Raw genomic sequence first — 14888 nt, 5'->3', positions numbered from 1 at the left:
ATTTGGTTGGCGGGATAGATTTGAGGGATATGGGTATCCCCAACCACCTGGTTAGGGATAGCTTCTTTTTCTGTTTGGTTGGGCAGGATGAAGAGTGGTTGAAGATAATCATATATGTGTTTGGTTTGTGGGATGGGTAGTGGATAGAAATTGTGACGAACACGCACATTGCATCAAACTGTGACCAGGAACTCTTTACAGAAGTAGCATCAATCTCGTGGGGACACGCTACGAAATATTGTAATCACCATGTACACACGGATGGCTCGGTCAGAAAATCGGCGGACGGAGTCTTCCCGGAGGCAACTCCACACGCTGCCATCCTCACGGCAGACGGTGCGACCCTGCTTTGCGGAGAGGAAAACGGCGCGATGGCACTGCTCCTTCCCTGACCCCGATGCCAGCGTTGACTTCCCCGACTCTCCGAGACCGGCCATGGCACTGCTTCGTCCCGGGCGTCGTCTTCCTCGTGGCGGTGGCCAAGATGCCACGCCAAGCTAACCTGTCGTACCTGGTCGCGGCCGGCCTAGTTCCGGCCGCCGCTCCTAGATCCCCCGCCGCTGCCGCACTCAACGAGAGGAAAAGTGAGGGGAGGTAACGGGCGAGAAGAAAGGCTATCGCACAGAACGAACGGGATGCCCATATCCGCGAGTTTTTGGCGGACGAGCGGAGCCTGAGTTTCATGGAATATTCCAAGAATCTGGTTGCTGATATCCCTCCTCGTCCATAAACCAAACAGCTGGTATCCCCTCAAAAACGGCTGTCCCTGTCCAGTCGCGGGATATCCTTCAAACCAAACACATCCTAAAGATGATGGGCCAGGAGTAAGGTCCATTGGTCCCGGTTTGTGTCTGGAACCGGGACCAATGGCCTCCGAGGCCCGGTCCGTGTCCTGGCCTTATGAACCGGGACCTATGCCTTCATTGGTCCCGGTTCATGGGTGAACCGGGATTAATGGGCTTTCCCTGCCTGGACCAAAGCCCTATTTTTTACTAGTGTCTTCTACCTCAGTGCATGCATTCAACAGAGTTGAGCATCCCGGGAAACCCTCGTGCTTTGTTCATCTCCAAAGGTGTAAGAGTGTCCTGAGCATTGGATGCTCTCAAATACGGTGGCCCAAACACTTCAAACACTGCTAGGGAATTTCTTTACACACTTGATGTAAGTGCTCTCTCCCATCGCCACGTGATGATCAATCAAATCTGTAGGAATACCATATGCCATCATGCATAGTGCTGAAGTCACCCTCTAGATAGTGTTGCATCCAAGATCTCCTGCGCAATTCCTCTTCTGCATGAAGAATCGATCATTCCCTTTGACGATGTTGACAATGTGGAGGAACAAATCCGAGTCATTCTGAATTGGCATTGAAAGTATCGCTCTGAATACACCGGATTTGCACAAAAATAATCAAGCATCAGCCTATTGTACCCATATTACCTGCTCCTACGAATCACCTCACGGGCAACGGAACCGCCTTGCTTTGGCTGCTTGTTTTTTCCATGTCGAGCAACATGACCATGGCAATGTCCTCATCTTCGGAGGAGGAATCATCATACACGGGTAACGAGGAGGATTTGCAACAATTCATCTACACCACACAAATCTACCATTGCGAACAAGTCCTAGGACGCAACAAATGACAGAAAATGAAAGGTAATTACCTTAGAGGAATTCCGCCGAACACCTTGTGGGCACCAAGCTCAGCTTTTGCCGGTGTAGCTCGCCTAGGCCAACACAGTAGGGGTTCGAATGGAGCCTCGGCTTTGCGGTGGTCACACCGATCGAGTGGGAGTCGCCTGGCCTCCAATCTACCTCAGTGGGCGACATTGGTGTGGCGGCGAGAATTTTGATCGACAAAAGGGCAAGGGAGGGTTCGGAATCGGCGGGAACAGGCGCAACATTCCGAGCTTCCACGACAGATGCGGGGTCGTGGCGGACTGTCCCGACTGACGGGAACGAGCGAAGGGGTGGCGGCGGTCAAGGGGGTGGCGTCGACAGCAGCGAGAATCGACCGGTGCCGAGGTGAGGTAGGAAGGTCGGTGGTGGGAAAGTTTCAGACCAGATATTTGGGGCTTCCATGGTTGTGGTTTTGATTTTTTGTCGGCTGCTAGTGGTGACCCAAATATACCATTTCTATACCATTTTTTTGGTTAGGAAAAAAAATTGGTTGGTATGCATGTATTGGTCTTCTTTTGTAGCCTTTGTTTTTTGCTCCAAAAGAATAAAAAGCTAATCTCTCCGTCCTAAAATAAGCGTATTAAGGGAATAGCTTTTTTTCTCATGTGAGATTTCTGTCTCCTGTTGGTGATGTTCTAATAGTGCTCTCAAAAAATATAGTGCTACCTTGAGTAAGCAGAGAAAATGTGTGCTCTTGAAAAACAGATACTCTTTCCGTAAGGAAATATAAAAGCGTTTAGATCACTAAGGAGTACTTTCTTCGTTTAGTTATCTAAACACTCTTATATTAATTTAGTGAGGGAGTATACGAGAACCACAATTTGCATTTTGGCATGATGTTGTGATTTCACTCGGCGCAACTGCTAGTACCTAAACTACACCTAGGGGTAGGACACAAGAAAATTTGTATCTCACGAAAAACATGCGAATTTTTAGATTGGAGGCAAACTCATGCCTCTTCTGTTGCTGTATCACATTACAAGATCACACACAGTCAGACATGGCCACGGGCGAAATGGTTGCAGCAGCTTCACCAATCTGCATTTTCTTCGCCATCAAGATTTTCAGTCTCTCCGTGCAGCACTCCGGTGGCCATGGTCGGGGCCTGCCGCTGGACGAAGTCCTCCTTGCCGACATGCCGTGCCCACCACGGCACCACCGGCGATCTTACTCCGCTTGCTCAGGTTACAAGATCTGGACCGGAGCAGTCGAGCAGAACGCGTCCGGCGGCCCGCCGGCGGCGACACGGAAGTGCCAGAGGCGCCCCTTGGCGGCGACGAGGTTGTCCTCGCACAGGTACTCCCTGGCGTACCACCGCTCCACCGTCCGGTTCATGTCGTGCACCGCCACGTCCACCGCGCCGCCCCCCGCCGCGCGCGCGAGCGCGGCCGCGGTGTATATGGCGCCCATCCGCCCCGGCTCCCCGGGCCCGGCCCCGCTCGGCCCGTCGACGACGACCACGTCCCACCGCGCGTCGAGCACCTCCCGCGGCAGCGAGGTCAGCGCCAGCCGGCAGCCGGACTTGCGCACCGTCCCCGTCGGCCGCCCGCACACCGGGCTCGCCCGCGCGCGCCGCAGCAGCGCCCACGCCTCCCCGGCCGGGTCGGGGTAGCTGGCCCGGTGGACGGCCGCCGAGCCGGGGCCGGGGCCGCGCCCCGCGAGCACGCGCCGCGCGCTGGCCGCGTCCTCGGCGCTGTCGGTGACGAAGGCGGTGGCGGCGCCCTGCCCGGAGTTGACCGCGGCGAGCGCGAGGAGCTGCGGCGAGAGGCCGAACACGAGCAGCCCGCACGGCGCGCGCGCGGCCACGACGGAGCGGAGCAGCGCGAACTCCTTGGCGTTCAGGCCGTCCCTGGCGGCCGTGCCGTTGCCGTTGCCGGACCCGCCGGCGTCCCAGGCGGAGCGGCCGGGGCGCGCGGGCGACGACGATGCGGAGTGGGTGAGGAGCAGCAGCTTGATGAAGGAGAGCGTGGAGAAGACGATGAGGATGGTGGTCAGCAGCTGCTTCGGCGACATCATCGCCATGTTTCTTGCTGCTGCTGCTGCTGCTCAATCTCTTCTCGATCTGGTCTTCCTCCTTCAAGTAGATCTCATCTGCATCTGCAGCTCTGAATTCTCCTTCTTTTCTGAAAAATATTTGCTCCCAAATCTGAATCTGGTGCGTGGCTTTGGTCTAACCTCTGCTGATCGCTGTCCGGCTGGTGGGGATTGACTTTATTTCGCGCTGGCTGTTTGCCTCGCTGCTGACTCCGTGTCACTTTCCGCAAGGTGGTTGTGCTGCTGTTGAGTTCTTCAGTGAAACTATGATAATACTCCCTTACTTCTACTATTTGTTTTAAGTTAAAGTTTGAAATTTTTGACTAAATTTATCCAAAAGAGCAGTAGTATATACGACATCAAATTGGTATATTATGAAACTACATTTCAAAACAAATCCAGTTATAGTAATTTAGTGCCATAAATGCTGCTACTTTTTCCTATAAATTTGATCAAAATTTTAAAACTTTAACTTTGGACAAAAGCTAGATGTATACTTATTGGTGGATGCAGGAAGTATACTGTTGTGTTACCTTTGGTAGGACAAGTGGACAACTCGTGGATATTATCATATTGTTGTCCTGTCTTGGAAATTATGCTTGGCTTTGAAGGCATGTTCATTTATATCTCAAACAAAAAATGATTTATTTCATGAATCCACACACACTGCATACAAGCTCGCACTACAAGATCAAATTCTAGGAACAGGTTCACCAATCAGCAGCATCTTCTTCGTCTTGAGCGTCTCCGGCGGTCGGGGCTTGCAGCTGCACGAAGTCCTCCTTGCCGAGGCACGACTCCGGGAGGACGTCCCCGACGTGCTTCCCGAACGCCTGGTGGCAGAACGCGGACGTGCTGCCCCCGCCGGCCGTCGTCAGGTTCACCCCGTCCAGATACAGGCGCCTGCACGGCATGACGTCGCTGCACGCGAACGTCACCGCCTGCTCCGTCGCCGACGTGCCGGTGATGTCGATGTAGTTGATGTTCTCCACCGCCACCGCGCTCCCGTTCTGCACCACAATACCAAACAAGTTCAGAGATGTGCACGGCGTTCTGCTGCTAGGCAGTGAAACGCGTCATCGGATTCAGTCAAGACGGCCGGCGAGCTCAGCCGTACCGGGGCGCCGCAGCGAGTTCCCCGGTTGGAGGCGGAGTAGTGCTGGTCGATGACGATGGGGTTGGCCACGTTCCTCATCATGATCTGCGCGAACTTCACCTTGCGCGCGAACCCGCAGCCGTCCTGAATGACGACCAAGAACATCACACAAAAATGTCACCATGTCACACGGCCATTCTTGGTTCGGATGAGAATTTTGGCTATTGGTTTGTGCTTTGTACTACCTCGTAGGTCTTGACGCGGACGCCGTTCTTGGTGTTGGAGATGAACATGGTGTCCGTCTTGATCTTCTCTATCTTGTGATTACTCTGGTTCTCGCCCAAGCCCCCAATGCTGACATGACGAAGAAGAAGATGACACATTCAGCTTAAGATTAGGTGAAAATTCTAGTATTTGCAAAGAGATGACACATTACCTGATGCCGAGGCCAGGCCCGCAGGAGATGGCTCTGAGCCGGACATCCGAGCAATTGCCCACAATCGACACGCAGTCGCCACCTGAAAATGACACTCAAAATATAAACACCAGCAGAGTTCGCCTGTCAGAGAAAATTTCAGTTCAGATACAGAACCAGAGCGACGTACCGACGGAGAAGAGATCATCCTTGATGTGGACGTTGGTGGAGCTGACGACGAGGACGCCGGCGGTGCCGGGGCTGTACTCCGGCGAGGTGACCCGGAGGTAGTTGGCCTCGACGTTGTAGCAGCGGGTGAAGACGAGGTGCTGCCGCTGGCTGTTCTGCAGCGTGAGGCCCTTGACGCTCACGTCCTGGCAGTCCTCGAAGTGGAGCGCCATGGGGGCGACCTGGTGCTGGCGGTACGAGGTGCTTTCTCGTCCTCGCAAGCCCCCGCCCACCACTGCTGGCCCCGGCCGTCGACGATGCCGCCGCCGCTGAGCGACAGGTCCCCCACGCCGGAGAAGTGGAGCCACCGGCCCTGGTCCCCGTCCGCCCACTCCTCCGGGCTCTCCGGCGCGATGATGTTCCCGGAAATCTGACGAGGCGCGAATTAGCTAGAGTGTACTGTGACAGTGACAGAGGAAGTGGGGACAAAAGTGTACCATGAGGTTGATCTCGCCGCGGCAGGGGCCGGCGAGCGTGACGGGCCAGATCTGGTAGGACTTGCCGGCGGGGACGTTGAGGTAGGTGTTGCCGCCGGTGGCGCACGCCGCCTCCCACGCGTCGACGAATGCCTGGCGAAAACAAAGGGAGAGTCAACGGAATGCGGCCGTGCCGCCGGAGATGGCTCTGGCGACATTGCTGCGCACCTGCGTGTCGTTGGCAATGCCGTCCCCGACGGCGCCGAAGTCGTCGAGCGAGAGCAGGACGCGGGCCTCGGCGGCGCCCGGCAGCAGGAGGGCGACGGCGCCGGCGATTGCCGCGAGCAGGAGCCGCGCCCTTGGCCTTGCAGGGAGCGCCATGCTGCACGCGCGCACTCACGAGCTCAGTCACGCTGCTGCTGCTCAGTGACGGAAGCTGATTTGGCGCGAGTTGAGTTGGGTGAGTGGGGGGCAACGGCAGGGCGCGCGGGAGAACGAACGGACACGTGGGCGCCAAGGCCAGGCCAAGCACGGCGCTGCACGATCGAGTCGAGTGCAGAACGAAACAAGATCCGGATCTGCGGGAGGGGTCGTCCCTCGCCGCTGCACCTGCGATCGCCGGACGATCAGCCCGGGCCTGAATCACGTGCTGGTACACTACACGGTCAGCCGGGGCTTCTTCTCCCCGGCGATCTGTTTGACTTTGTGCATCGACGATCTTGGCATTCATTTTTTGCAGCTGGATACTCAACTTGGGCATCATGATCCACGAATCATGCAATGTGCTCTTTATTTTTAGAGTAAATTCTATTGTTTTTTACCCCAAAAACTGATCTTTGTGACATATATTACCCATTTTTCAAAAAATTCTTGCCACATTTTACACCGATACCGCAACTTTCCCCATTTTGTGTTGTTTTCGACCTGTTTTTTTGGAGTCGAACTGGTTAATGGCCGACCCGAACAAAACCAGTTGCCGCACTAGCTGCGCACCTGGTCTAGCCGTACCATGCGGCAGTAGCGGAGCTACATCAGAATGACTGGGCGAGCCAGTTTGAAAAAAGCCCAAGGTTTTTTTTCCTCTATGGCCCATTTCTGCCTAAAGGCCCATTGGTTTGCAGCAAAATTGGGCGGGCCCCCGCCCAGTTTTGCTTGCACTAAACTCCGCCAGTGACCATGCCCCCGCCCGCGTCACGTCCACCAGCTCTCTTTGCGCCCTTTTCCCTCTTCAACTCATTGCTCCACTCGCACCCCCCGGGCTTTCTTTCCTTTCACGATGGTGTTTTGCAACCAAGGAGATCAAGTCAACGGAGCACTCGCTGGAGGAGTCAACGGGGCCACCGTCCAGATGGTATGCTATGCTCCTTCTTCTCCATCTCCTCTGTCAGAAGATATATGCAGTGCTCTATTATGGAGGACAAAAACGATGGCAGTGCTCGTTGATCCATCTTCTTTACTCTCTTACTTCTTGGTTTGTTTGCTTCTCCGGTCTGCTGTTGTGGATAGGGCAGTGTTGGTTAGAAGGGTTTTCTGCGGATGTACTACTCTTCCTTAGATATGTGTTTTTTCTAAAGATGTTAAATCTTCGAAAAAGATAGGTCTTTGATGATTTATTCTTGTGTTTTCTATTGGATTAGATATGTGTTTAATGCATCTTTGCATAAAAGAGAAGTATTTAAGAGAGGTCAAAGTTAGGGTTTATGGTTTTAGCATAGAAGAGGCTCGGTGAAGAGATGAAGATAGGGTTTTGATGGATTTATGTGAGTCTAGTGACGATTGGGCTAAACGAGAAGAATTTAGAAGAGATCAAAGAGAATATAGGGTTTTAGCAGTAAAAGTTCTTATTCGGGTCAAAGTTCAGTTATAGGTGTCATAATAAATCAGTTCTATGTGTCAAAGTTCAGTTACAAGTGTCATAAAAATTTAGTAATATGTGTCAAAGTTCAGTTATAGATAAAAATCAGTTACATTTGCACTAAATTGTTCTTGATTTTGTCTGTTTCGGATTGAAAGCATGTGGCTGCTTAGGTTCACTGTGCACGGAAAAAGTGCTTCTCAACATTACAACCCGAGGCATGGCTTAGGGACTCAATTACCTATGATAGCTTGAAGGAACAATTGTTGGAGTGGGGGTTATGCAGAAATACATTTTTTTCTCAAAGGTTTGGTCAAGTGGGAGGATGACCATGGTTGAACTAACAAATGATGCTACGATCCAAAAGATTCTTAAAGAAGACCAACCATTGCATATGATTGCTTTGCATTGTTATAGGAGACCTGTTTGGTATGTAGAGCCACCTCCAATGTTTTTCCTGCTCCTGGTCCAATTGTTGATGTTACTGCTCCTGCTCCTGCTCCAATTGCTCTTGTTCCGAAGGAGGTTGCTGATTGGCGGGGTGGGGCTACGAGTGGCAACAAAGTTCATGGTGACCGACAGAGTGGCGGCGGCAGTGACCGATGGTCGGAATCGGGCGGCGCAGAGGCGGGTGAGGCGGTGCGGTGACGTGGAAGTTCACACAAACGGTTGGGTTCCTGATACAACCGTTTTTCTTTTTGGCAGTTGTCAGTGCTGCTACAAATGTACCCCTCCCTTTCGATTTATAGGGCTCAATTGAGAAATCTCACCAACCAACATAGATGGTGAGTGGTAGCATAAGAGGGTGCTTGGATACGTTTTAGTCCCATGACTAAAAGTAGTGGGACTAAAACTTGCTAGCCTCACCCATGCTTGGATCCAAATACTAAAGAGACTAAAATCAAGTTATTGAGCATTTATTATCCACTAAACCCTCTAATCCAGAACTCGCATGTGTTAAAGGAGAGACATTAAATGAGGAGAGAGAGGGCTAATACATATTTTAGTAGGTTTCCTATGACTAAATTTTTTTAGCCTCAAGACTAGTCCTAGCCTCTCTTTAGTCAGGGGTGCTTGGAACTTTAGCCTCTAAAAGAGACTATTTTTAGTCAGACTAAAAATAGTCCCTTGGATCCAAGCATGCGGTAATTTTGTAGCTTGTAAAAGTACTCAATTAATGCGGTTGTTTTCCTAAAAAAATTGTATTAACCAATGCATTAATTGCAATGCATGCATGTGTGACTAATAAATGGCTAAGAGCTTTTACGTGCATCGTGAGTTTTCTTTTTAATCTTACATGCAACGATTTAATGCACCTCAAAAATCTGAATATGTGATGAGACACAATAAAATTGTGACTTATAAAATGAGAAAACAATTCTTTTGAGATAAGCCCTATAAACCGAAAGGAAGGTACATCACTTCGCAAAATTTAGGGCATTTGCAAAAAGATATTAAATTAGGCATTATAGGGCATCTGTTGAAGTTTTTTTTTTCAAAAGGCCCAGAAGCAGTTTTTTTGGCATGGCCAATGGTCTTAGAACATCTACAACCGGATATACCAAATTCATCCTATTATACATCCATGGAAAGGCCCGGCCATATCCATGGATAATGACTGGTCACCCTCATATGGCCACGTCCACAACATGATTCTTCGAAGGCTGCGGACAGTGACCGGTCATCCCTCTAAGCTATCCATGCAATGTTCGTAAGAAACTGTCTCTATTCATCATCATACGGCTACAGATGAACTGATGAACAACACAGTTAAAACGAAATAACATACGAACATATAAACACAGTCCATCGGACCCAAAGTCCCAGTTCATCGTCGTTAACATAGTTATTAAAAACTAAACTAAACTAACTTTCCCAGTTCATCATCATCACCACTTCCGTGCCGGTTCCTTGCCTTTGCGGTCGCCGGTGCGGCTGTAGCTTTCCATGTAGGCGTCGGCGACGAGAGAGGCGGAGTCGTCGGAGTCGGAGCTGTCGTCAAAGGAGATGATGCCGGCCGGTGGACGGACCACACGCTGCTGCTCCTTCGCCATCCGGGTTGCCTTGGCTTTGACCGCCGCATCCGCGGGTCAGTCAGCAACATTCTACGACGAGGTATGTGCCGATCGGTGCGGACGAAAATTGCTACGAGCACATTTTTTGTACGTACAGGAAAATACAACACGCCTGAATACGTACGGCGGTACGGGAGTACAGTACATCACAATATAATACTGGCACAATACATGGCGGGATTATTCGTAGAACTGCCGGCTACTCTACTAGGTACTACCATATCATGGCACTACTGCCGCCACTCTCTGCATGCCGGAGCATCACAGCCGAGACCAAGAACCCGGCCGAGACCTCACGGCTCACTCCTCCTCGTCGCCAGCGGCCCCCCTGGTTCCGTCGAGGCAGGACTCCGGGACGACGACGCCGGCGGCCTTCCCGGACGCGCTGCGGCAGTAGGCGGAGGCGCCGCGGCCGCTGAGGCGCTTCAGGTTCACGTCCTTGAGCGACACCTGCCTGCACGGCACGACGTCGCTGCACGAGAAGGTCACCGCCCGCTTCGACGCCGACGTGCCGGCGATGTTCACGTAGTCGATCTTCTCCACCGCCACCGTCCTCGTCGCCTGCATGCATGCGCCCAAGAACAAGAAGCAGACCAGAGTTTCAGGCATCGATCGGCGTGTTTGTTAGTCCGGCAAGCGGAGATCGTACCGCGGTCGATCCGCAGGGTGTGGGGTGCTCGGAGCGGTACTGGTCGATGATGATGGGGTCGGAGACGTTCTTCATCACCACGTTGGCGAACTTCACCTTGCGCGCGTAGCCGCAGCCATCCTGATGGAGACAACACAAGTTCATGATGAGCTCCTTGCAGTAGTTCATGATGAGCTACTGCTAGATCGATCTTACTACCTGCCAGGTCTTGATGAGGAGGCCGTTGGAGGTGTTGGCGATGAACATGGTGTCCACCTCGATCTTTTCGAGCCTGTCAGCCACCGGGGTCTCGCCTATGCTCCCAATACTGACAGATCCAACACATGAGCAATGAGCAGACAAGCATTTACCAATGGAGTAGCTGATGAGGCAGCTAAGAAGCTACCTGATGCCATTGCCAGGTCCGCAGGAGACGTATCTGAGGCGGACGTCGGTGCAATTGCCGACCATGGACACGCAAGCGCCGCCTGAAAATAAGAGATTCAGTTAGCCAGGAGCACTGTAACTGAGGAAGGAAACCCCTTTCTTCTTCAGATGCAGACTGCCATTGACGGATCGAACACACACCTGTGGCGATGTGGACATCGTTGACGTGGACGCTGATGGAGTTGACGAGGTGGATGCCGTCGGTGCCCGGGCTGCTCTCCGGCGAGGCCACCCTGAGGAAGCTGGCCCTGGCGTTGGAGCAGCGGGTGAAGGTCAGGTGGTGCTGCTGCCCGTTCTGCAGCGTCACGCCCTGCACCCGCACCCCGTGACACTCCTCGAAGTGAAGCGCCTGCGTGCATGCAGAGAACACGAGCCATTTTTCTTCAAACATGAAACGAGGTAGATGGAAAAATGGCAGGGAAATGATGAGCAAACATCAAAGTGAAGGTGACAGAGGAGTTCACCTTGGGAGCATCCGGGGCTGTGCAATGCTGCAGAGAAACAATCGGAGTAAAACAAATCAGTCCTCAGTTGTGTGATAGTGATGCGCACAATCATACAGTGATGAAACAAATCATACCTTGTCGTTGCGGTGCCTCCCCTTGCAGGCCTGCGCCCACCACTCCTGCCCGCGGCCGTCGATGACGCCGCCGCCGCTCACCGTCAGGTCCTGCACCTGGAAGAAGTGCAGCCACTTGCCGCCGTCGCGCCGCTCCCAGTCCTCCGGGCTGTCCGGCGCGATGATGTTCCCGGAGACCTGTCCCGCCGGGCAGGGGCACAAACCAAGACTCGATGAGCGAAGACGCGCAGGTGCGTGCATGCCGGACGAGAGAAGCGCACGCGGCGGCAGGCAGGCAGGAAGGAAGGAGCGTACGAAGATCATGATCTCGTCCCTGCAGGGCCCGGCGAGCGTCACCGGCCAGATCTGGTACGACCTGCCGGCGGGCACGTGGATGACCACGTGGCCGTTGGTGCTGGCGCAGGCCGCCGTCCATGCGTCCACCAGGGCCTGGACAGCAGAGCCAAACAGACAGTGTCATGTTTGAGGAGCAAGGTGGAGGCATACTGTCGCATGCACGCACGTACGTACCTGCGTGTCGTCGGCGATGCCGTCGCCGACGGCGCCGAAGTCGTCGAGCGAGAGGAGGATGCGGGCCTCGGCGACGGCCGGCAGGAGGAGCGCGACGGCGCCGGCGAGGACCGCGAGGCGGAGCAGAGCCATCGCCGTCGCCATGTACCCTGCGCGTTGTAGCCCGCGCTAGTGGTTGCTGCTGCTGCTGCGAGTCACGGACCGGAGGAGCATTTGACGAGGCGCGGCGCGGCGAGAGGACGGGCGGCGGGGGCCATGCCGAGGACGGGGGCGCAGGCGCTCGCTGCCCGCTTTTCAGGTGCCTGGCCGGGGACGGGGTGACACGGAGCATCAAGCATCGGCACAGCGGGTTCACGTGGGCGGATGGACGTGACCTGACCAGCCGCGTCTGTACGTGCCAAACTGTGGCGTTGCGCTTGCGTCGGAGGGAGCTGTACGAGAGCTGCAGGAGGCGCGTGCGTACGACTGGGTTATTCTCGTGGCAAACGATCGGATATTTCCGATATGGCGTGGCTTTCCGATATTCTCGACTGAGATTTAACAAAGTTTCAATCAACTGACATACTTCTTTCATCCGAAAATATTTATTATCAAAATGGATAAAGAGAAATGTATCTATAATTAAAATATATCTAAATACATCTCTTTTTATTCATTTTGATTGATGACAAGTATTTTCAGACGAAGGGAGTATCATATAAAAAAAATCTGAAAAGAAAATTTTGCACGGATCTCAATGCATGATCTAACGAATATAGCATCGACTGAGATATAACGAAGTTTGGATCAGCAGTGCGCTCAACACGCCGACTCATTTCATATCCGCACTCAACTTAAAAAAGGACCCGCGACCGATCATGCCAGCGGCCATGACTCATGCCGGCACCATACCAGCGCCAACATACAATGCCGGCTTCAAAAAATATCACCATAGTTCGTGTTGGCGCACTCGCCAGCCGGCCGACACACATGTCATGTTGGCGCACTCGCCAGCCGGCCGACACACATGCCAGTACACAAAAAGGGTGGGACATGGGTTCGACCACGCCATCGCGGCCCCGTGGTTATGCCAGCACACAAGCCGGCATACAAAAAGGAAGGCACTCGTGACCACGGGATCACTCGTCGGTGAACTTGAGCGTGTCGGCCTGCATCTTCTTGAACCATGGCCTCTTCCTTGGTGACACGGTGTTGAGATCCACCTTCATGATCTCCACCCCGGTCACCATCCGAGAAAACGCCGATGAGCCAGTGCTGGCCGCGGCGACGGCGGCGTTGACGAGGCCATGCTGGCCAGGGTTTAACCCTAGCATGTAGAGCGCCTCCGAGGGAGTCCTGGATTAGGGGGTCTCCGGACAGCCGGACTATATCCTTTGGCCGGACTGTTGGACTATGAAGATACGAGATTGAAGACTTCGACCCGTGTCCGGATGTGACTCTAATTGGCGTGGAAGGCAAGCTAGGCACTATGGATATGTATATCTCCTCCTTTGTAACCGACCTTGTGTAACCCTAACCCCCTCCGGTGTCTATATAAACCGGAGGGTTTTAGTCCGTAGGACAACATATAATCATACCATAGGCTAGCTTTTAGGGTTTAGCCTCTCCAATCTTGTGGTAGATCAACTCTTGTACTACTCATATTATCAAGAATAAATCAAGCAGGACGTAGGGTTTTACCTCCATCAAGAGGGCCCGAAACTGAGTAAAACATCGTGTCCCCTGCCTCTTGTTACCATCCGCCTTAGACGCACAGTTCGGGACCCCCTACCTGAGATCCGCCAGTTTTGACACCGACATTGGTGCTTTCATTGAGAGTTCCTCTGTGTCGTCATCATTAGGCTTGATGGCTCCTTCAATCATCGATAGCGATGCAGTTCAGGGTGAGACTTTTCTCCCCGGACAGATCTTTGTATTCGGCGGCTTCGCACTGTGGCCCAACTCGCTTGGCCATCTGGAGCAGATCGAAAGTTACGCCCTGGCTACCAGGTCAGGTTTGGAAGCTTAAACTACACAGCCGATATCCGCGGAGACTTGATCTTTAACGGATTCGAGCCCCTGCTGAATACGCCACACAGTCACGATGAGCACGATCTAGCTCTACCATCGGACAGTGTTCAGGAGATCGCACCGGCAACCGCTCCGACCCTCAATTCGGAGCCAATTACGCCATCCATGGACGGGTGGATAGACCCCGCCACGGAGGCCGTATTCTCAGCGGCGATCGAGCCGAGTATCGACCTTACCCTTCACGAGAGCCGTGATGCCAAGCTGTCGGATCCTTCCCCGGCCATGGACTCCGAACTGCCTGCGCCCATGCCTATCGAATCCGACTGGGCGCCGATCATGGAGTTTACCTCCATGGATATTTTTCAGCACTCGCCCTTTGACGACATACTGAACTCATTAAGGTCTCTTTCCTTGTCAGGAGAGTCCTGGCCAAACTATGTCCGACAGGATTGGGATGCGGATGACGAAGAAATTCGCCGCCCACCCACCAGCCACTTAGTAGCCACTGTCGACGACTTGACCGACATGCTCGACTTTGATTCCGAAGACATCGACGACATGGACGACGATGCAGGAGACGAACAAGAACCACTGCCCATAGGGCACTGGACAGCCACCTCATCATATGACATATATATGGTGGACACACCCAAAGAAGGTAATGACGACGAGACAGCGGAGGATGACCCCTCCAAGAAGCAACCTAAGCGCCGGCGTCAGCGGCGCTGCTCTAAGTCCCGCCAAGGCAAAATCGGTGATACCGGCACAGGAGATAATAGCACTCCGGACAGTGCCGAAGATAACAACAATCCCCTCCAGCAAGATATAGAGCAGGAGGATGGAGAAGCTAGTCCTCCCGAGAGAGCGGCAGATGGAGAGGCGGAGGATGATAATTACATGCCTCCCTCCGAAGA

At 53.3% G+C, this 14888-nt stretch overlaps 2 protein-coding genes and 1 pseudogene across 3 annotated transcripts; all 3 read right to left on the bottom strand.

Annotated features, from left to right (window-relative positions):
- Positions 1-2589: 2589 nt before the first annotated feature.
- Positions 2590-4042, bottom strand: LOC119289324 (probable methyltransferase At1g27930). Its single transcript, XM_037568681.1, has one exon. The coding sequence runs from the start codon at positions 3700-3702 to the stop codon at positions 2866-2868; it is 837 nt and encodes a 278-aa protein (XP_037424578.1). The 5' UTR covers positions 3703-4042; the 3' UTR covers positions 2590-2865.
- A 235-nt stretch (positions 4043-4277) lies between these two features.
- Positions 4278-6285, bottom strand: LOC119329363 (annotated as a pseudogene).
- Positions 6286-9866: 3581 nt separating this feature from the next.
- On the bottom strand, positions 9867-12211 carry LOC119289305 (probable polygalacturonase At1g80170). Of its 2 annotated transcripts, XM_037568674.1 has the most exons (9): positions 11965-12209; positions 11749-11883; positions 11455-11631; positions 11339-11365; positions 11016-11223; positions 10834-10915; positions 10647-10755; positions 10449-10568; positions 9867-10360 (listed from the first exon to the last, which is right to left on the bottom strand). In XM_037568674.1, the coding sequence occupies exons 1-9, from the start codon at positions 12106-12108 to the stop codon at positions 10100-10102; spliced, it is 1263 nt and encodes a 420-aa protein (XP_037424571.1). In that variant the 5' UTR covers positions 12109-12209; the 3' UTR covers positions 9867-10099. The 2 variants fall into 2 exon arrangements, with proteins under 2 accessions (XP_037424571.1, XP_037424568.1); XM_037568671.1 differs by having other exon boundaries at positions 11455-11883; positions 11965-12211.
- Positions 12212-14888: the final 2677 nt, after the last annotated feature.

This window comes from Triticum dicoccoides, chromosome 1A, assembly GCF_002162155.2.
Source record: "Triticum dicoccoides isolate Atlit2015 ecotype Zavitan chromosome 1A, WEW_v2.0, whole genome shotgun sequence".
Lineage (NCBI taxonomy): Eukaryota > Viridiplantae > Streptophyta > Magnoliopsida > Poales > Poaceae > Triticum > Triticum dicoccoides.
The sequence above is the reverse complement of the archived record's forward strand: the minus strand, read 5'-3'. Positions and strand labels throughout refer to the sequence as shown.

Bases quoted from the DNA above. Each gene is read 5' to 3' on its own strand.
- LOC119289324 (XM_037568681.1), bottom strand. From the start codon at position 3,702: ATGGCGATGATGTCGCCGAAGCAGCTGCTGACCACCATCCTCATCGTC.
- LOC119289305 (XM_037568671.1), bottom strand. From the start codon at position 12,108: ATGGCGACGGCGATGGCTCTGCTCCGCCTCGCGGTCCTCGCCGGCGCC. The intron at 11,224-11,338 runs GTGAACTCCTCT...GCATGCACGCAG, and splicing joins CAGCCCCGGATGCTCCCAAG to GCGCTTCACTTCGAGGAGTG. The intron at 10,361-10,448 runs GTACGATCTCCG...GCATGCATGCAG, and splicing joins CACCCTGCGGATCGACCGCG to GCGACGAGGACGGTGGCGGT.